The sequence below is a fragment of the Primulina eburnea genome, chromosome 10 (assembly GCF_022965805.1).
Source record: "Primulina eburnea isolate SZY01 chromosome 10, ASM2296580v1, whole genome shotgun sequence".
Taxonomy (NCBI): Eukaryota; Viridiplantae; Streptophyta; class Magnoliopsida; order Lamiales; family Gesneriaceae; genus Primulina; species Primulina eburnea.
Window position 1 is genome coordinate 29,274,282 of NC_133110.1, and position 21,663 is coordinate 29,295,944.

The 21,663-nt window shown below is 38.6% G+C and overlaps 1 protein-coding gene across 2 annotated transcripts in view; it reads right to left on the reverse strand.

Moving 5' to 3' along the window:
- Window positions 1-9,976, reverse strand: part of LOC140803886 (uncharacterized) — a 34,428-nt gene extending 24,452 nt beyond the window's left edge. The window contains exons 1-3 of one of the 2 annotated variants that reach the window (XR_012111972.1): window positions 9,366-9,976; window positions 8,883-9,276; window positions 8,724-8,793 (exon numbers count right to left, since the gene is read on the reverse strand). Coding sequence is in view for 1 of the 2 variants with exons in the window: in XM_073159732.1 (XP_073015833.1) it covers window positions 8,724-8,793; window positions 9,069-9,196 (198 nt within the window). In the remaining variant the exon portion in view is untranslated. The remainder of the gene's footprint in view (window positions 1-8,723; window positions 8,794-8,882; window positions 9,277-9,365) is intronic. The other variant, XM_073159732.1, reaches the window with a different exon arrangement.
- Between the last annotated feature and the right edge of the window lie 11,687 nt (window positions 9,977-21,663).

Consider the following 21,663-nt stretch of genomic DNA (forward strand, 5'->3'; position numbering starts at 1 on the left):
GTTTCAGAGGTATTTAGATGATTTTGTGATCGTTTTCATAGATGATATTTTGGTGTATTCGAAGAACAGAAATGAGCATGCAGAGCATCTCAGAATTGTTTTGCAGACGTTGAGAAACGAGCGACTGTATGCTAAATTGTCAAAGTGTGAGTTTTGGTTGAACCGAGTTGTATTCTTGGGGCATATCATGTAAGGCTCGAAGATTTAGTTATCATAATCAGAGGAATTTGTTGATAATTAAGATGATTGCAGATGTATTTCATTGGACTCGAAAAGAAAGGGAAATGTATAATAAAGATGTGAAAGATAGTCAAAAGAATAAGTAAGGTCGAAGCTATGGCGCACATGCGCGAAGGAATGCGCGCATATGCATGAGAATTCCAGTAGCATTGGCGCATATGCGCGGAAAGAGTGGCGCATATGCGCGACATGTACAGCAGCCTTGGCGCATATGCGCGAGAGTAGTGGCGCATATGCGCGGAGCGTCCAGAACCATTGGCGCATATGCGCGAGTTTAGTGGCGCATATGCACGAGTGCTATATCTGCCGAGACAGTAGGTTCGGCGCATATGCGCGAGTAATGCCGCGCATATGCGCGAGACGTGTAGTGCAAAGGATGTGCCATGTGTATCGAAGCATGCAAGATATATATATACATGTCACGATTCTTTCTTCATTTTTCAGCAGGACTTGATACTTTCAGAGAGAAAGGCTCCAAAGTTTTCTCCTTCACTTAGAATTGCAAGTTTGTAAGATTCATACATCCAAACTTTAATCCGATTGCGGTTTTGAACTCCCCTCCGTATTAGCTACAAAGTGATGTAAGTATTGTTCAATTCCAGCATGTTTTGAGAATTACATATTGGGGAAATGCTGATATGCTTATATATATGTGTTCTTGAGAGAATTGTTATCGTAGAAATGCAACCGGATCGAATAACGGATGTTGGATGCGATTATTACTCTTTTCCAGCATGTCTAGAGCTAAGATTATACAGGATCTGAGTATTATCTTATGTGTATGAGAATAATCATGAGTTTAGAATGAGATAATGTTGATATCTGTTAAGATTTGGATTGACCGGTATCGAGAATTACGTCGTTATGCCGTCAGATTGTATAGAGATCACGTAGTGACTTGGTTATGTGTTGATTTAGATTAGAAATTGATAGAGTGTGTATCCACATTTCCATTTCAGATTCGTATTGACGACCGTGACAGCGATTCTACGACGAAAGGTATAGTACATGTTTTGTTTGGGGAATTACGACTCAAATGAGATCACATTTGAGTTTCCCAACCAAAATCACATACTTGTTTTATTGTCTATATTTAGATATGATTATGATTGTTATAGATTTGTTTATAGAACTTGTATACAAATCTTGCTATGCCTTGTTTACAGATCATGTGACATTGCATTAGAATGATTATGCTTGTTTACAGATTGTGTATTCATGCATTAAGATAGGACAGTCTGGAGATCAGGCAGACTTCTAGATGTTCGGCGATATCTCAGCTTAGGGGAAGATCACCGCCCCTTTGTAGACGTGGATACAGATCAGGCCGAAGTCTAGGAATAAGACGTACAGCACCTCGATTGGTAGGGTAGGTGACAGCCAGTGACGTCTTATTCACAACGGGATCCCTAGAGTTCTAGTCGAGTCGAGTCTAGACATGATTAGATTCGCATTGCAAGATTTTATATGAATGACATTCATATAAGCATGTTTCATGTTTGGTTGTTTATATGCATGTTACATGTTTATACTGGGATTTGTTCTCACCGGTTTTCCGGCTGTTGTTATGTCTGTATGTGTGCATAACAACAGGTGGGGCAGGATCTGGGTCGAAACAGAGATGATCGTGATAGCGTGGTGATCTCGGGCGCAGCAGAGGACTAGTGGTTCTTTTGTTAGACTTGTACTACCGTTTGTTTATAGATGGCATTGAACACTAGTTGTAAGAACAAGACTTGTACTTCATGTTTATATTGTAAGTTAAACTAAGAATTATGTTTGTTTAGTTACATTTGATTTATTGTAAAAAGCAAAAAAAAATTTGACCCACGTTTTTAATAACAATCCATTTAATCCCAAGAAAAGGAATTAGAGCCCGGGTCCCCACAACAGGTGGTATCAGAGCAGAGAGTTCCTTTAGACTGAGATAGGATAGAATGAGCGGGGTAGATCGAGTCTTCTTCCTTGCTTATGATGTGCTAGCATGATTATTGCTTTCCTATTACATGTTGTTTGTGTTTGATTTCTTTCAGCATGTGATAAACTGAATCAGAACTGATTCTAGATCAGAGGTAACTGACTAGAGGATGGCTGAGACAGTTGTATATATTGTATACTAATCTTTTGGATTATTAGATATGCCACCTAGAAGAGCAGCAGTACCTCTACGACCAGCAGCGCCAGAACAGGGGAGCACATCCGGAGATCCTATGGATGTTACAGCGACCCCTATGGAGACGTTGCTGAAGCGATTCCAATCCTTTCGACCTCCCACATTAAAAGGTACCGAGAATGCCATCGAGTGCGAAAGTTGGCTTGAGGACATTGAAATGCTATTCGACTCTTTGGAGTACAGTGACGAGAAGAGAATAAAGCTAATTGGCCATCAATTGCAAGATATAGCCAAGAATTGGTGGTTGAACATTAGGAGAGCTTTAGAACAGCGGGGTACCGATATTACTTGGAAAGTATTCAAGACGGAGTTCTATCAGCGTTTCTTTCCCATATCCTATCGCAAGGATAAAGGTGCAGAATTTGCCAATCTAAGGCAAGGGCAATTAAACATTGAGGAGTACGTCGCCAAATTTTCCTCTTTGCTTCGTTTTGCACCCCATGTTTCAGGAAATGATGAGGCCATGGCAGATCAGTTTATAAATGGCCTGAATCCAGATATCTTTACGTTGGTCAATACTGGGAGACCCGATAATTTCTCGGATGCATTGAATCGTGCCCAAGGAGCTGAAGCAGGATTGCTTAGGCAACGGAGTGCTCCGTATGTTGCACCGAGTCCGAGACCGCCACCACCTCCATCCCAACCTCCTCCTCCAAGATTTGATAGTGGCGGTAGTAGCAGTGGCAAAAAGGAACAGCTGAAGGCGAAGGGGAAACAGTTTAAGCGACCTGGGAGCAGTTCGTCCAGCTCCAGCGGATCAAGACAGACTGGGTTTGATCAAAGTTCAAGGACTTCAGGTGTTTACTGTAATTCTTGTGGAGGTAGGCATGCGACTGAACAGTGCCAAGGAGTTACAGGCCGATGCAACATTTGTAGGCAACCGGGGCATTTTGCCAAAGTCTGCCCACAGAGGAGTGTACAGCCAGCCCAAAGTGGACGAGCACCCGGGCCAGTACCTCAGTTTGAGCGGCAGGCATCATCGGTTCACTCTTTTCAACCTCCACCAGCACCGACTCAACCCAGAGGTTGTGGTAGTCAGACAGTGACTCAACCCCCGAGGCAACAGGCTCAAGTGTTTGCATTGACAGAAGAGCAAGCACAAGATGCACCAGATGATGTTATAGCAGGTAACTGCTCTCTTTATGGTTATCCTGCTTATATCTTGATAGATACAGGTGCATCGCATACATTCATTTCAGAGCGATTTGCATTGTTGCATTCTTTCCTGTTGAGTCTTTGCTAGATGTTGTGTCTATTAATTCTCCGTTGGGAAGTGGATTGATATCTGTAACTACGGTTAGACATTGCATTCTGCAGTTTGAGGGGCATGAAATTGACCTAGAGTGTATAGTGTTGGGTCTGGCTGATTTTGATTGTATAGTCGGTATTGACATGCTAACAAAGTACAGAGCTACCGTGGATTGTTTCCACAAGATTGTCAGATTCAGACCCGAGATGACAGACGAGTGGAAATTCTACGGGAAGGGTTCCAGATCTCGGATTCCCTTGATTTCGGCTCTAACTATGAACAGATTTTTGCAAATAGGAGCAGATGGTTTCTTTATTTATGCTGTAGATATGCAGAAGTCGAGCCCGACATTGGCAGATATACCAGTAGTGTGGGAATTTCCAGATATTTTTCCAGATGAAATCCCAGGATTACCTCCGGTTCGTGAGGTAGACTTCAGTATTGATCTTACACCAGGTACCGTCCCTATTTCGAGAGCTCCGTATAGGATGGCACCCATCGAACTAAAAGAATTAAAAGCACAATTAGAAGATCTTCTGGCCAAGGGATATATCAGACCTAGTGTATCTCCTTGGGGCGCTCCGGTGCTGTTCGTGCGAAAGAAAGATGGTTCGATGCGATTGTGTATAGACTACCGGCAGCTGAACAAGGCAACGATCAAGAATAAATATCCTTTGCCTAGGATCGATGACCTATTTGATCAGTTGCAAGGATCCTCTGTGTATTCTAAGATTGATTTGCGATCTGGATATCATCAGCTCCGAGTTCGAGATATAGACATACCGAAGACAGCATTTAGAACCAGGTATGGACATTACGAATTTATTGTCATGCCTTTCGGTTTGATTAGATGGATTAGAATATTGAATTAGATGATATCAGATTGTGATTTTGATGGAGTTGTACTTGTGATAGACTATATCATAAGCTCTCTTGTGCAAATTTATTACAGATTGGCAGATAATCAGAAAGATTGACAGATAGTCAGGGTGTAGTTACCAGATATTGACAGATATTTGTAGAGCTTTAGTACTGGATGTTAGTACTAGTTTATATAGATTATTGTCATTGTGTGACTTACTGTATGACAATAGTTATTGAGATAGTTCAGAATGGACAGATTTAAGAAACCAATGTCGGATGATGACGATTGGTATTGGAAGATGAAGATTGATTATGTCCTAGATTGGGATAAACCGATGGGATAACAACTACAGGTGGGATTGTATGGTTATAGACTGCAGATTGGCATATACGGATGTTGTATAGCCAGTAATGCGGGATTGATTCGGCTAGAACGAGTTGAAAAAGGATTATGATATTATAATTCTTGAATTTTGAGTTCAGATTAGAATCAGAGATTGACCAAAGAAAGACACCACAGAATGATATTGGTGAGATGAGTTTGGATGTTAAACTCTGTTATACATTTTTTTCTGATAAATTTGGATTGATTGCTTGTGAGTTCGAGGACGAACTCAGATCTAAGAGGGGGAGAAATGTAATGCCCGAGAATTTAATTACCGTAATCTGAAATGAATTGAGTATGATTACCATAATTGATAATTAATCTGGAATGATTATTGAAGTAATTGAGATAATTATAGACGGAACGGATCGGACTAGAACACATAAGAAAGGTGTAAATTATGTGTGCAAATTTATGTGTTGGCGCACATGCGCGATCAAGATTGGGGCACATGCGCGAGAATCACAGTAAGGTTGGCGCACATGCGCGAAGACATGCGCGCATATGCGCGACACCTCCTGAAGCCTTGGGCATATGCACGAGATTAGTGGCGCATATGCGCGGAAGGTCCAGAAGGTTTGGCGCATATGCGCGACTTAAATGGCGCATATGCGCGGGTTAGGCAGAATGATTGGCGCATATGCGCGACATAAATGGCGCATATGCGCGAGTTGGCAAAATGCTGGTGTGAGCTACCGGCGCATATGCGCGACATTGTTGGCGCATATGCGCGAAACGTGCTGAACATGCACGATGCCACTTGCTCTCTTGCATGTCGTGGATGTATATATATATATATATATATACACATGCAAACCTTCAGATTTTGGCAGAAGAAAATCGAAAAGGTTAGGGAAAGCTTTGTTCGGCCATTTCGAAATCGATTTATGAGCGAACCGTCTATCTGATTTTGAATCCGACTTTAGTGCTGTGTTCCTATCAACGCAGACTACAATTGGACGTAAGTTTTGTTACGTTTAAACAAGATTTGAGTTTATGATATTGTCAGATTTGAATATCATTCAGATATGGTGTTTCTGCTACCGTAGACATTATAGGATTGAAGTCAGATTAAAGAACAGACCGTTTCTGTAATTGTTATGATTTTTGAAAGTTATTGACTGAGATTCTATATCAGAATTGTGTTAATATTCAGAGTATGAATTATGTGGGCACAGATTATGAGTTCAGTATTATATTTGTGATGTTCAGATTAACGGGGTATTCAGATTGTATTGTTATGTCGTCGAAACATCAATTGATTGACATTGATCAGATTATGTGTTGATTTGAGTATTGATCAGAACAGGTATTGACTTGAGTTGTTTATTGATATTACATCTGTTCGGTATTGTTATTACCAGATTGAGAATGGACCGAGATAGAGTCGGGAATTCTTCTTCTTCTTTTGAGCGAGGAGATAAAGGTATAAATTAATGTGGAGTTAGGATTGCACAACTCGAGTACGGTTTGGCTCGAGTTTCCCTAAATCACATACTTTATTTATTGCATTGACATTTGCAATGAATTGATTGATATACTTGTTCTCTTGAGATATAGATGACAGGTGTTAGACGAATAGTCTTATGACAGAAGTGCCTGATAGTGGTGGGATCACCACGGGCACATTGCACGATGTCATAAGATATTGTATTGGCGGAAGTGCCATAGTCTGTTACTAGATAATTGGCTATCGATGTGGATAGGATTAGAGCTCCTTCTATTACTAATGATCAGTATTGTATCGATGTGGATAGAATTATAACTTCTTCTATTACTGTTGATTGATGTTATATCGATGTGGATAGAATCGGAGTTTCTTCTATTACTGTTGATCGATACTATACTGGTGTGGATAGAAACAGAGCTTCTCTATTACTGGTGATCGATACTATATCGACGTGGATAGAACTGGAGTCTTTTCTATTACTGTTGGTCGATATGAAATGCCAATGTCTGGAAACCGGGATCCATAGGCTAGGATTGAGTCTAGTCTAAAATGTAGAGTCACTGGATTGAGTGACAGTTATATCTTATTGTATTGATTAATACTGATTTATGTTCCTGAATATGGTGCATGTCTATTTATGTTCCTGATATTGGTACATGTTTAGAATAGGATCTATTATTGATATTGATTTAGGTTCCGGATCAGGGTACATGTTTAGAATATGATTTATTCTTGTTATTGATTTATATCATGATTTTGATATATGAGATAATTGTCTGTTATATGCTTTTATATTGTTTATATGATTGAATGTATACATGATTTATACTGGGATATTTATATCTCACCGGAGTTATCCGGCTGTTGTCTTGTTTGTATGTGTGCATGACAACAGGTGGGATAGAAGCGGGGTCAGGACGAGAACGAGGCTGGACTAGATAGCGTGGAGATCCGGGCCTTGAAGCAATGTAGGATTCAGCACGGACTTGTAGTTGAACCTAGTTGGATTATTGTAGATCATACAATAGTTGTATGTGATATTTAATATGTAATTTGAATTTAATTACATTATGTTTCCGCTGTGTATTTTAAAAACAAAAAAAAAAAAATTTAGACCCTGTTTATTATAATTGTTTCAATTATTCCTAAAGACGATTAAGGAATGAATTAGCGTCCGGGTCCCCACAGATTGATACCAATAGTAACTCTGTCTGTGGTTGCTCGTATACCCTCGATATAAATCGACAACTCTGAGGGATATAAGCCTATGGTCGTTGATCAACTAATTGCATGCAATCTCTACCTATGTATCTATCAATCCAGTAAAACATTTGAAACTCTCTCTATGGCATTTAAACAAACACTTTGCAATCACTTACTCTTTTGTATTCCCTTTTCAATATTGAGACATCAATTGCCTCCACAATATACCACAAAGGTATCAATACATAATAATGAATCAAATGAAGGGAATAACGCATTAAAACCTTTCAAACACAATACATATAATATCATGTGAGCACAAGAGATGAAATTCCACTTACAACCCACTAGAACACCTTGAATCTAACTCCTTGGTTGAAATCCTACAACAATAATCCATAAATAACACCATCATCAACTCAATAATCAAGAACCCATGCCAATTAATCCATAAATCCAACAAATACAACAAACCCATATCTTCTCTCCTCGAAAACCAAGAAATAACAACACCAAAAGCTTACCTTAGCTTCCTAGCACCAAGAAGAACTTCGATCTCAACTCAAATCACCAACTAGAAGCTTGAATCAAAGATAGGAAGTGAAAGAAAATGAAGAAACCCTAATCTCTAGAGAGAAAAGTCGAAATGAAAGAGGAAAGAATGAGTAAAGTGAAGTCAACTACCCACTTAAAATCTCGAACAGTAACCCGAAATGGGCGACCGCGGGTGCGTTACTCTTGTACCGCGGGTGCGGTAAGCTCACAGCAACTCCACAAAATTCTGGAAAACGACGACCGCGGGTGCGGTCCTGCAATCACCGCGGGTGCGGTGTCCTCTATACCGCGGGTGCGGTGTCGCTACGGGAAAAACACCAAAATCCAAGAATTACGACCGCGGGTGCGGTCCTTACCATGAGTGCGGGTGCGGTCTGGTCACGGCCAAGACAAAATCTAAGGCAACTAAAATCGAACCAAAACACTGAAACGACGCAACTACCATCAACTAACAATATCAACCACACCTCAAGACAATAATAACCAACAATACTATGGCCCATAATCACAACTCTTAACATCACAACTAAACTTAAACTTAATCAATAAATCCATAACATACGAAAACTTAAACCGTACCGTTCACCAGGCTCGGCTATTACACCTTTACTACTTCCCATATAGCTTGTTTTTTCCCTTTCCTTTCCTTGTTTGAATTAAACAATCTTACACTCCTGCATACATCAGTAACAGTCAATATATGAGTGTTTTATTCACTAAATTAAAGTTGACATAAAAACAAAATATTAACTTACATATCCACCACATATTTTTAGTCATCGTAACGGTTTCGATGACTAAGTGAATCAAACAAATAAACCATCTCCTTGTAAGAATCGATGACTGTGAAAATCCAATGGTAACTACGCACAGAACAAATAAATAGTGCATACAATTCTATAAAATGTCGAGAAAATAAATTAAATTTGATATTGTAATTTTGACTCACCCAACATTATGTGGTACTAAAACTAGTTGATTTCTTGATGCACCACTCAGTCTTTCGGCCAAAACACTTGCTCTTTCATTCAAGTGTTCGATTTTACCGTTTTTGTCAAGTTTGGTCACATATGGCATGTATGGGATCGTGTGTGGATTCACAAATCTAAAGTTGTCGGTCTTGTTATCCTTTTTTTTTCATCTTTTTATACAGATGCCTACAATTTCCAACAGAATAATGTGAATTTGCTAGATTAATTAAGTTTATACAGCTTAAGTGGTCAACAAACAAAAGAAGAAGACTTACCACATGTACACAAATATACAATTGGCAGATATTGGATCCAAACTATATAAAGGAATGATGTCTTCAACGTGCAGAAGTAGTTCGTAATCCTTGTCAAATAATTCATGATAAAAAAGAATTGATAGATTTTGTTCATCGATTAGAGCATGTTTACAATAACAATACAATAGATGTAAAGATCTTGGCACACTTGAAGACAAACCAATTTTATTTTTGTGGTCGACATTTTTCTTCCTTTGAAGCTTCTAAACATTGCGAATGTACACATGTTAGCTGCAATATTGTATTCTTTATGATACTTTAAATTTAAATATAAATTGACATTTATCTCATCTTGCATTACTACCAAGTGTATTGGCCAAGCTACATGTGTTCCTATAGCATCACCAACAATATCACATTCATTTGGAATTGGAAATGGCAAATGTGCTAATTTCTCCACAACATTATCAATGGATACATGCATGCAACTCATGGGTGATGGAACACCATGAAATAATTTATCATCCGCAATGACAAGGACAATTGTACCGTAGGCAACAATATTTGTCCTAGATTGCAATGCCAATGCAACCGGCTTACCCTATAAGACAAATAATCATGTTATAAATTGATACAAATCATAGTCATGGACAATAATCAGCTACCTGCAAAAATTCAACATTGCTCAAAGCTCTCACGTCATCATCATGCGAAGTTGCATAGTTCGAGACACCTTTTTGATTTTATCGTCACTCATGGGATGCAACTTTACTGAGCAACTACCTTTTCTTCAATGTCAAAGTTGCTTGCACCCTTTTTGAACATTTCTTCAAGTCTCTATATGCGTGCATCTTGATCTGATATGCGTGCATTTTGTTCTGCGATGCGTGCATCTTGTTCTGAGATTAATATCTTCGCCTCCATCAACTCCTTTGTTTGATTAAGGATTATATGGTCATCACCAAGAGGACTCTTCCATACTCTACCAATATTAAAGTAGATTTTTGTAGTGATATGACCTCCAACACCTCTCACACGACCAGAATGTTCATGTGAATCTAGTGCTTTCGTAAGGATATCATTTTTTCCCTCTTCAAAATGCAACGTACCCTCGATTTTTTGTTGCACATAACCATCCTGTCATGACAGAAGAACAATATCAAAATTACTAAAAACAGTTATAATGAATAAAAATTACTCATTTTCATGTATTGGTTGCTTACAATCTTTTCTATTGCCAATTTCAATTCATCACCTTCATATTCACCCTTCTTATTGATTTCTTCCACATAATTGCTCGATTTATATCATCATCGTCACATAACTCAACTGCCTACAAATAATATGTATGATATCAACAAATTTAAAAATCACATAGCATGGATTTAGTAAACTTTCCGAATTAACTCACTTTCTCATACTTACTATTTAGTCGGCAAAACGTTCATATCCTTTGCGAGACATACGATGGGGGTATATGTTTTTCTTTCTTCTCTTCTTTTGTTCATCACGTAGTTTCTAGTTAATTGAAAACTGACCACATATATCAAATTTCAATATAAATAATATGTTATGGTCTATTTATTTGAAAATAACAAATTAAGAATCTTACCATGAAGCCATCAGACAAGCGACTGATTACAAATGAACTCCAATCATCTCGTGTAATACCAAACCCATTAGGTGGTTCATTCAAATCCTCAGTGTTATCCCGCTTGCTAAGGATGAACTTTTGAGTGAGAAAAGCTGTAAATTGTCGCCACTTGTTATTTCCATAGTTCAGACATCCCTTCTTCTAGCTTTGATCAATGTTGTACGTCAGCTGTAGAAGTCATATTAACCCATAACAATAAACATAACATAACCATATGAAAACTAATTAAAATAGTCGAAACATTATAACTTACGTTAACCGATTCCCATATTAAATCTTTGACATAATTTGGAACCATTTTCCAAGTCTAATAACGTATATTTACCTTTTCTCGAACAAGAACTCCAATATAACTTTGCATATCACCTGCAAATTCTCCTATTGGTTGTCCCAATTTATTGAACCTTACATCCTTTCTGATTCCATTAACCCTTTGCCTAACAAGCCTATCCAAACGTGTACAACCTCTAGATGACCTTGTTGTTTCCGTCTCTGTAGATTCCAAAACTGTTTTGCCCCCACAACTATTGTCATTGGCAGAATATGCAATATTCTGTTTAGGCTTCTCATTCTTTGACATCCTGCAAGCATTTACAATTTTTTAGTACCCAGTTCTTTATTTTTCTTTCTACATGAAAATATAATATGCAGAACAGTAAGGGAATATAACCTATTATGCTAGTTCAAGTCATTTAGGATTGCATCTAATTATTGTCAACCCAATACCCATTACATTCTTCACGAATGCATGGCGGTTTATTTTAATCTATTCCATCAACATTCATTGATATAAATCCTCGTGTAAAACATTGATAGTGGGTTACCACATTTTCTGATTCATCACCATTCATGTAGTGAATATACTCTCTGGTGGGACTTTCAAGTACAACATTGAAAGAGGAACGATTTTAGGTGTTCTAAAGCGCAATGAAAGTTCAAAAATTCGATTTTACAAGCAAGAAAACCGAACACCTCATGTACTAGGATGTGTAGGAAATAAAAAACACAAAATATGACATTCATAGTGTGTTTAGAAAATTACCTATCAATCACAAGGATTGATGTTTTGGCTCCAACTAAGTTGTAAACAACTTAGCTCTTGATGGTAGACAATCTACATGCTTCAGCTTTCTTTTGGACTCCATTCTTCAAAATTAGGCCCACTACTAACAAGGTAGATCCACTCTAATTTTGCACTAGAAAAATTAGAGCATTTTTCTTTGAGAAGTGTGTGCTTTTTGAACAATTGAAGAAGCAAAAATGGTGGAGAATAAGCATAAACTTTCGGCCATGGTGAGTGTAGGAGAGAAGGGGGAGACTTTTCTAGGTTGTGGAAAAAGTTGAGTCAAAAGGTTGCATGTGCATGCCATACCATTAACTCAAAAGTTGTCTCCAACCCTTCACCTTCCAAGCATGCATTTTACTTGGGCTTGTAACAATTATAAGTTCCATGGACTTTTATTTAAATATCTCAAACATATTTGAAACCACTTAACATTTACTTGATTTAACTCAAGTCCAATAATTTAATAATTATTTCTAATTGAGCTCTACAAGGCCCAATGTTATTTAATTAATCCAACACTTGAATTAATTTAATTATTTGGACTCTACTAGGTACACTAGTGTTTAATTAATTCAACACTTGAATTAATTTAATTTAGTCCATAATAATGTATATGAAAATCACAATTTTCAAATACATTACTCGTTTGGCCAACTTTTAATTTAGGAACACTTCCTCAAATTAAAAGTTACATTCTCCTTATAAAAGTCATACTTCTATTTTTATTTACGCTTTTAAACTCTTTTATAAGCCGTTCAACACATTGAACTATTTTACTTCTCAACGGGATCTAAAAAGTTAGCACTTGTGTGACCCTCAATGGTTCATTGATACAACTAGCCGTGGGTTCACATCTCCATGTGATTCGGACTAAACATGTCCATATACGAGCATACCCCAATTGCTCCATTCTTAATTATCAAATCCTTGATAACAAGAACGTCAAAACTCAAGTTTGATAGTACCTAACCAATCATGTTAAACTCCTAGCAGAATCGCTTACATGATTCACTAGGTATAAAATGATAGTGCCTGCAAGAGCCATTCAATTATGGTTAGCGTACAGTACGGCCCTTCATCTCATATATCGCGACCGATTCGACAACCATTGGTATATCGAGAGTTGTAAATGAATCGATACTATGTGTCATGTCGTAGTTGCATCGATGGTGTAATCTAAGAAGCCCCTTTCTTAATTACCACCATACTCTGATAAGAGATTTCAAACTACATACAAATGAGATCACATAGGATATCCATACCCCGAAAGTAAGTGGTAAATCCCCGACTACAATGTATCGACTCTTATATGTTTCGAGAAAACACCCAACCTTGCCACCTGATGACTCCATGAGAGTCGGTAAACAAGTCAAAGTGTAATGCTAGCACATAGAGTCTCAATGTTGTTCCGGGTCATAAGGACAATGATGTACAACTATAAACTAGGACGTTTCCACTCGATAAGTGAGAACCACTTGGAAAGTCCTTTATGGAGGGTTGTTCAGTGCACTCTACCAGGAGCACCTATCTGCATACTCGGACATCACAATGTCCCCTACCAATGAAACATGGTACTCACATCGCAGATACTAGTCTCGAACTCGAGCGGCCTATATCTTTCTTAGTGGCAGCTGAATCGACTAGGAACTGTTTAGAATCTACAGTATTCCAAATATGAGTTTCATGATACTAATCATATGAGCATCTTATATTGTTTCTACTATTTGTATATTCAAGGGCTTTATCTATGCAACTAGCATGGGTATACAGATAAAGATGTGCCAAAATAATAATTTCAAATATTATTAAAATAAAGATCGTTTATACATAGAGTTTCATTGTGAACACTCGGTCAACATTTCGCTCGACGTGCACCTACTCTAACAATCTCCCACTTGCACTAGAGCCAACTACCCATATGCTTCAAACCCATCGATTCGCGATGCTTCTCGAATAATGGTCCAGGTAAATGCTTAGTTAGTGGATCAGCAACATTATCCACGGAGCCGACTTTTTCAATCGAGACATCTCCTCTTTCCGCAATCTCTCGGAGAATGTGGTACTTTCTTAATATATGTTTGGACTTCTGATGAGATCTTGGCTCATTTGCTTGAGCTATAGCTCCCGTATTGTCACAAAACACCGGGATAGGAGCAACATCTTTAGGAATGACGCCCAACTCTTGGATGAAATTCCTTATCCAAATAGCCTCCTTTGCTGCATCTGATGCAGCAATATATTCGGCCTCTGTGCTGGAATCCGTAGTACTGTCTTGCTTGGAACCCTTCCAAGAGACAGCAGCACGATTGAGCATGAATACAAACCCAGAGGTTGACTTCAAGTCATCGATATCGCTTTGGAAGCTAGAGTCGGTATAGCCTTCCAATTTCAGTTCTCCACTCCCATAGATCAAGAATAACTTATTGGTCCTTCTCAAATAATTGAGGATATCTTTCACAGCTTTCCAATGTGGAAGACCAGGGTTCGATTGATATCTACTCACTACACTTAGTGAGAAAGCCACGTCAGGACGTGTAGATAACATTCCATACATGATGCTACCAATGACATATGCATAAGGAATGCTTGTCATCGCCGGTATCTGTGCATCAGTCTTGGGAGACATAGACTTGGATAGGGACACGTCATGACACATTGGTAGATGTTCTTGAAAGGGGATCGGTTACGGTGACCGGAAGCGCAACAGAAGTTTAAAATTTAAAATTTTTAAGCAAAAATTTCGGCCACCATCAAGGTGTGTAGCAAATACAAAGAAAAACACATAATGTCTTACATAGGGTGTTTTAGAAATTTTTACCTATCAACCTCTTGAGGTTGATGATGGCTCCAACTTTGTTGTTGAACAACAAAGCTCTTGTATGGCAAGAAAGATCTAAAAGCTTCCTCCTTACTCCAAAATTAGGCCCACCACCAACTAGGTAAATCCCCTCTTAATTTGCAATAGAAAATTAAGAGGATTTTTCAAAGAGAAGTGTAGTGTTTCCTCAACAAATTGAAGAACAAAGATTGAGAGAAAAATGGGAGAGAATGTGTGTGTGTATTTCGGCCATCATGTGTTGGAAGGGAAAGAGAATGAATTAATTTTCTTGTCTTGGTGTTGCAAAAAGCAAAAGCCAAAAGGTTGCATGCCATGCAATTTTTTATTCAAAAGTATTCTCCAACCTTTCACCTACCAAGCATGCTTTGCATGTGGGCTTGTAACAACTTACAAGGGCCCATGGACTTTTATTTTAATTGTCTCAAACACATTTGAGCCCAATTAATCCTTACTTGATTTTACTCAAGTCCACTAGTTAAATAATTATTTCCAATTGTGCTCTACAAGGCCCAATGTAATTTAATTAATTCAACACTTGAATTAATTTAATTATTTGGACTCTACTAGGTCCACTAGTGTTTAATTAATTCAACACTTGAATTAATTTAATTTAGTCCATAATAATGTCTATGAAAATCACAATTTTCAAATACATTATTCTCTTGGCCAAATTTTAATTTAGGAACACTTCTATAAATCAAAATTTACATTTCTCTCATAGTAGTCATACTTCTATTATTCCTTTACGCTTATAAACTCATTTATAAGCCGTTCAACACATTGAACTATTTTCTCCTTAATAGAAGTCATACTTCTAATTTTCTTTACGCTTATAAACCCCTATATAAGCCGTTCAACACATTGAACTATTTTACTTCTCAACGGGATCTAGAAAGCTAGCACTTGTGTGGCCCTCAATGGTTCATTGATACAACTAGCCGTGGGTTCACATCTCCATGTGATTCGGACTAAACATGTCCTTATTCGAGCATACCCCAATTGCTCCATTCTTACTTATTAACCCCTTGATAACAAGAACGTCAGAACTCAAGTCTGATAGTACCCAACCAATCATGTTAAACGCCTAGCAGCATCGCTTACATGATTCCCTAGGTATCAAATGATAGTGCCTGCAAGAACCATTCAATTATGGTTAGCGTACAGTATGGTCTCTTCAACTCATATATCCCGATCGATTCGACAATCATTGGTTTATCGAGAGTTGTCAATGAATCGATACTATGTGTCATATCGTAGTTGCATCAATGGTGTAATCTATGAAACCCCTTTCATAATTACAACCATACTCTGGCCAGAGATTTCAACATACATACACATGATAACACATAGGATATCCATACCCAAAGGTAAGCGGTGAATCCCCGACTACAATGCATCGACTCCTATGTGTTTCGACAGAACACCCAACCTTGCCACCTGATGACCCCATGAGAGTCGGTAAATAAGTCAAAGTGTAATTCTAGCACATAGAGTCTCAATGTTGTCCCGGGTAATAAGGACTAATGGTGTACAACCATAAACCAGGACTTTTCCACTCGATAAGTGAGAACCACTTGGAAAGTCCTTTTATGGAGGGTTGTTCAGTGCACTCTACCAGGAGCACCTATCTGCATGCTCGGACATCACAATGTCCCCTACCAATGAAACATGGTACTCACATCGCAGATATTAGTCTCGAACTCGAGCGGCCTATATCCTTCTTAGTGGCGGCTGAATCGACTAGGAACCGTTTAGAATATACAGTATTCCAAATATGAGTTTCATGATACTCATCATATGAGCATCTCATATTCTTTCTACTATTTGTATATTCAAGGGCTTTATCTATGCAACTAGCATGGGTATACAGATAAAGATGTGCCAAAGTAATAATTTCAATTATTATTAAAATAAAGATTGCTTATACATAGAGTTTCATTGTGAACACTCGGCCAACACTTGGCTCGACGTGCACCTACTCTAACAATCTCCCACTTGCACTAGAGCCAACTACCTATATACTTCAAACCCATTGATTCGCGATGCTTGTCGAATAATGGTCCAGGTAAAGGCTTAGCTAGTGGATCAACAACATAATCTGCGGAGCCGACTTTGTCAATAGACACTTCTCTTCTTTCCACAATCTCTCCGAGGATGTGGTACTTTCTCAATACGTGTTTAGACTTCTAATGAGACCTAGGCTCCTTTGCTTGAGCTATAGCTCCCGTGTTGTCACACAACACCGGGACAGGAGCAACTCCATTAGGAATGACGCCCAACTCTTGGACGAAATTCCTTATCCAAACAGCCTCCCTTGCTGCATCCGATGCAGCAATGTATTCGGCCTCTGTGCTGGAATCCACAGTATTGTCTTGCTTGGAACTCTTCCAAGAGACAGCAGCACCATTGAGCAAGAATACAAACCCAGAGGTTGACTTCGAGTCATCGATATCGCTTTGGAAGCTAGAGTCGGTATAGCCTTCCAATTTCAGTTCTCCACCCCATAGACCAAGAACAACTTATTGGTCCTTCTCAACTACTTGAGAATGTCTTTCACAGCTATCCAGTGTGGAAGACCAGGGTTCGATTGATATCTTTTCACTACACATAGTGCAAACGCCACGTCAGGACGTGTAGATATCATCCCATACATGATGTTACCAATTGCCGAAGCATACGGAATGCGTGTCATCGCCACTATCTCTGCATCAGTCTTGGGAGACAGACTTGGATAGGGACACGCCATGACACATTGGTAGATGGACTCATCCATCGAGAACCGCTTCACGATGGTATCAATGTATGTGGACTGGGTGAGACCAAGCCATCTTTTCGATCTATCTCAATAGATCTGTATTCCTAATACAAAAGATGCTTCACCCAAGTCCTGCATCGAGAACTTACTCGCCAACCATATCTTAGTTGATTGCAACATTCCTACATCATTCCCAATGATTAGAATGTCATCAACATAAAACACCTGGAATGTCACAACACTCCCACTGACCTTCTTATATACACAGGGTTCCTCAGGATTCTTTTGTAAAATCAAACTCTTTGATTGTACTATCGAATCTGAGGTTCCAACTCCCAGATGCCTGCTTTAGACCATAAATAGATCTCTGAAGTTTGCATAACATATGCTCACTTCCGATAGATGTAAACCTTTCAGGTTGAGACATGTAAATCACTTTCTTAAAACCCCATTAAGAAAGACTGTCTTGACATCCATCTGCCATATCTCATAGTCATACCATGCAGCTATGCCTGGCAATATCCTTATAGACTTGAACATTGCAACCGGTCAAAAGGTTTCCTCAAATTCAACTCCTTGTATTTGAGTATATCCTTTTGCCACCAATCGCGCCTTGAAGGTCAATACCTTCCCTTCCGCCCCAAGTTTCCTCTTGTAAATCCATTTACACCCTATGGGAACAATTCCCTCAGGTGGATCCACGAGATTCCACACTTGGTTCGAATTCATGGAATTCAACTCAGATTCCATTGCTTCAAGCCACTTGGATGAATCGGCATCAGATAACGCTTCCTTGAAGGTCCTTGGATCACATCCATGGTTAGGCTCATCATGGCCTTCTTCAAGAAGCTGACCATACCTCATAGGTGGTCTCGAGACTCTCTCGGATCTTCTAGGAGCTTGTATCTCCTCTCTTGGCTCTTCGGGTGTGGGTTCTATAATTGTGGGTGTCTCTCGAACCTCTTCGAGTTCTATCATCTCCCTTTTTCTATCCAATAGAAAATCCTTTTCCAAAAAGGTTGCATTCCTAGAAACAAACACCTTTGTTTCTTGAGGATGATAGAAATAATATCCAACCGAATTCCTTGGATATCCCACAAAGTAACATAAAATGGATCAACTATCCAATTTATCTCCCACTACCTGCTTCATAAGCAGGGCACTCCCATATTCTAAGATAAGAATACTTAGGAGGCTTACCCATCCATATCTCATATGGTGTATGCCTTTGAATAGACATTTACTAGAATATTTTTTAATTTTAAGTTATAGAGATCGTTTTCAAGTTCTCAAGTACCAATTAAACATTCATTCTTGTAAATGTTGCAAACACCTTTGCTAAATAAACAAGAATATCCATCTTTATCACAATAGAAATGGAAACAATGTTTTACACCAAACAGGTACAAACAAAACATCTCTTAAAAAAACTTAAAACTATTGTTCAACAATAAGTAAACATTTCTTAAGGTCTTGGCAGCAACTCTTGCTCCATAGCCCATCCCCAAGAAGGTCTCACCTTCTCTAATCTTCCTACTTCTTTCCCTCACCTGTAACACATTACAGATATGTGAGCCATTACCGGTATCCAATACCCAAGAAGTAGAGTTAAATGAAATGTTTACTTCAATTTAGAACATACCGTTTCCAGAACTCTTCTGGGCTAGATATTCCTTGCAATTACGCCTCCAATGTCCAGGCTTCTTGCAGTGATGACAAACATCACCAGTCCTGTCAGCCTTAACTGGTCTGGCTGCCTCAACGGGATTCGGAGATTGCCTCAACAAGGGCACGTTCTTCTTGGGACGTTGGAAAGAACGCTTCTTTCCATTCCCATGTGGATCAATCTTCGTACCAGATGAAGAACCCACATAAAGAACCGACTTTTCTTTCTTGATAGTGGACTCAAAGGTAACAAGCATGTTTACCAACTCCTCAAGGGTCGGTTCTATCTTGTTCATGTTGAAGTTCACCACAAAAGGATTAAATGAGCTAGGCAGCGATAAGAGCAACACGTCGGTGGTCAACTCCGAAGGCAAGATCAAATCCATGCCAACGAGCTTGTCCACGAGCCCGATCATCTTTAGGCCATGCTCATGGACCGAGGCCCCATCTCCCATGCGCAAAGTGATCAGCTCCTTGACGGTAGCATGCCTTAGAGGTCGTGTTTGCTCACCAAAGAGCTCTTTGAGATGAAAATGAATGTCAGCAGCACTCTTTGCACCCTCAAAACGCCTCTGCAGCTCATCATTCATAGAAGTCAGCATATAACACCTGGCTTTCATGTCATGGTCACACCATTCCTTGTAAGCCTGCAATTCCTCAGGAGTGCAGTCAGTCGGATCCTCAACAGGGGGCGACTCAGTCAGTGTATATGCTACCCTCTCCGAATTCAAGACGATTTTTAAGTTTCTTAGCCAAGTGAGGTAATTAGGTCCAGTTAATATATGTTTGTCGAGTATTACTGATATCGGATTGCGCATCGAAGACATTGTCAATTTGTACTGAAAAGTAAAAACAAATAAATGTTGATGACTATTTTAAATATTTAGTAAGATATGAAGTTTGGACTTTTACTTCATAAATATTTGCTCCCACTGTTTTGACATCTTTCACTACCCTCTAGTGAAAACGGGAAACTCTTTCCTCAGTAGGTACGTAAGGTCCAATTAGCGAATTATGATCCCGAATAATATCAGCCAATCACGATTCCTAAAAGGTAGTTTCCTATTGCATCACAATGCAACCCTCTACGTAAACTTTTGTCTCACGTTTGATTAGGACCCAATAATATGACGTCGTTCATCTTTACGTGTCAAGCCTTACCCATCGATGTTGAACCTTAATGGACGGTCGCCATGAGTTCCCCAAATAATATGAGCCGAAATCATGGGAGTTCCACGTAGTTCACATCACTATGTCAATGGATGTCACAACTTTCCGGCACTCAAAGCTCCCCAATAATATGAGCCGAGCCCCGAGTACGGGTAGCGTTCATCATGCACCCATTGTCGATGGAAGACATGGAAATTATAAACAAATTTATAATTCCCCTTTTCGGGCTTGATATTAATTTTGAATATTATTCAAAATGAGGGTTTTTAATTTTGAAAGGTCTCATCATTAATTTTATTTTAAAAGCTCGTCATGTTTGATCGTATGTTTGCCGGATTCATGCAACTTTGTTATTATCATAATAATAACGCACATACTCATTATTTATAACATATCATACATATATTATAAACAGTAAACGAACAAAGATGATCAATCGCCCCAATACTAATGGCCCGTGTGAGCTAAACACGGGCCTAGGTCCAATCCTAGGGTAAATGCACGGGATGCAAATGCAACTATTACATTAGCTTCCAATATTTACATGTCTTCGATCTTCATAATCATCATGGCCACCATCTTCCAATCTTGATCATCCACTATACTAATATTTACAAATAAATATCCATGGCAAATAGGGATACATCTCATGGGGTGGGAACGGGCCATAAACCAAGCCCACTTTAAATTTGATAATTATTACAATCATTCAACACAAAATATCCTAGCATACACCTAGCAAATTGGGCTTGGGCTTTTGATCATCCTTCATGCATAATATCCCATATCATACACCATCAATTAATTATCACAATAATTAATTGATCCAATATTATATATCTTGATCCAATCACTAACCACCACGATTATAAACTAAATTAACAAAGTATACAAACACCTTTGTCTACTTTCAAATTAATTTATTTATAACCGAATTTCTTGTAAATCACCATTTACTATAAATAATTAAAGTCCGACTTAAATTATTTATTTCATGAGAAAATATTTGCAACTTTTGTAATTTTAAACTTAAGGGCCCAAAAACTCATTTTTCACCAAAAATATTTTGGCCCATTTAAAATTCACAAACATGTTAGCCATCTAATGGCCCAACAACTCAAGGCCCATGACACTTTGATATTCCAAAACACTTTTGGAAACCCTAGT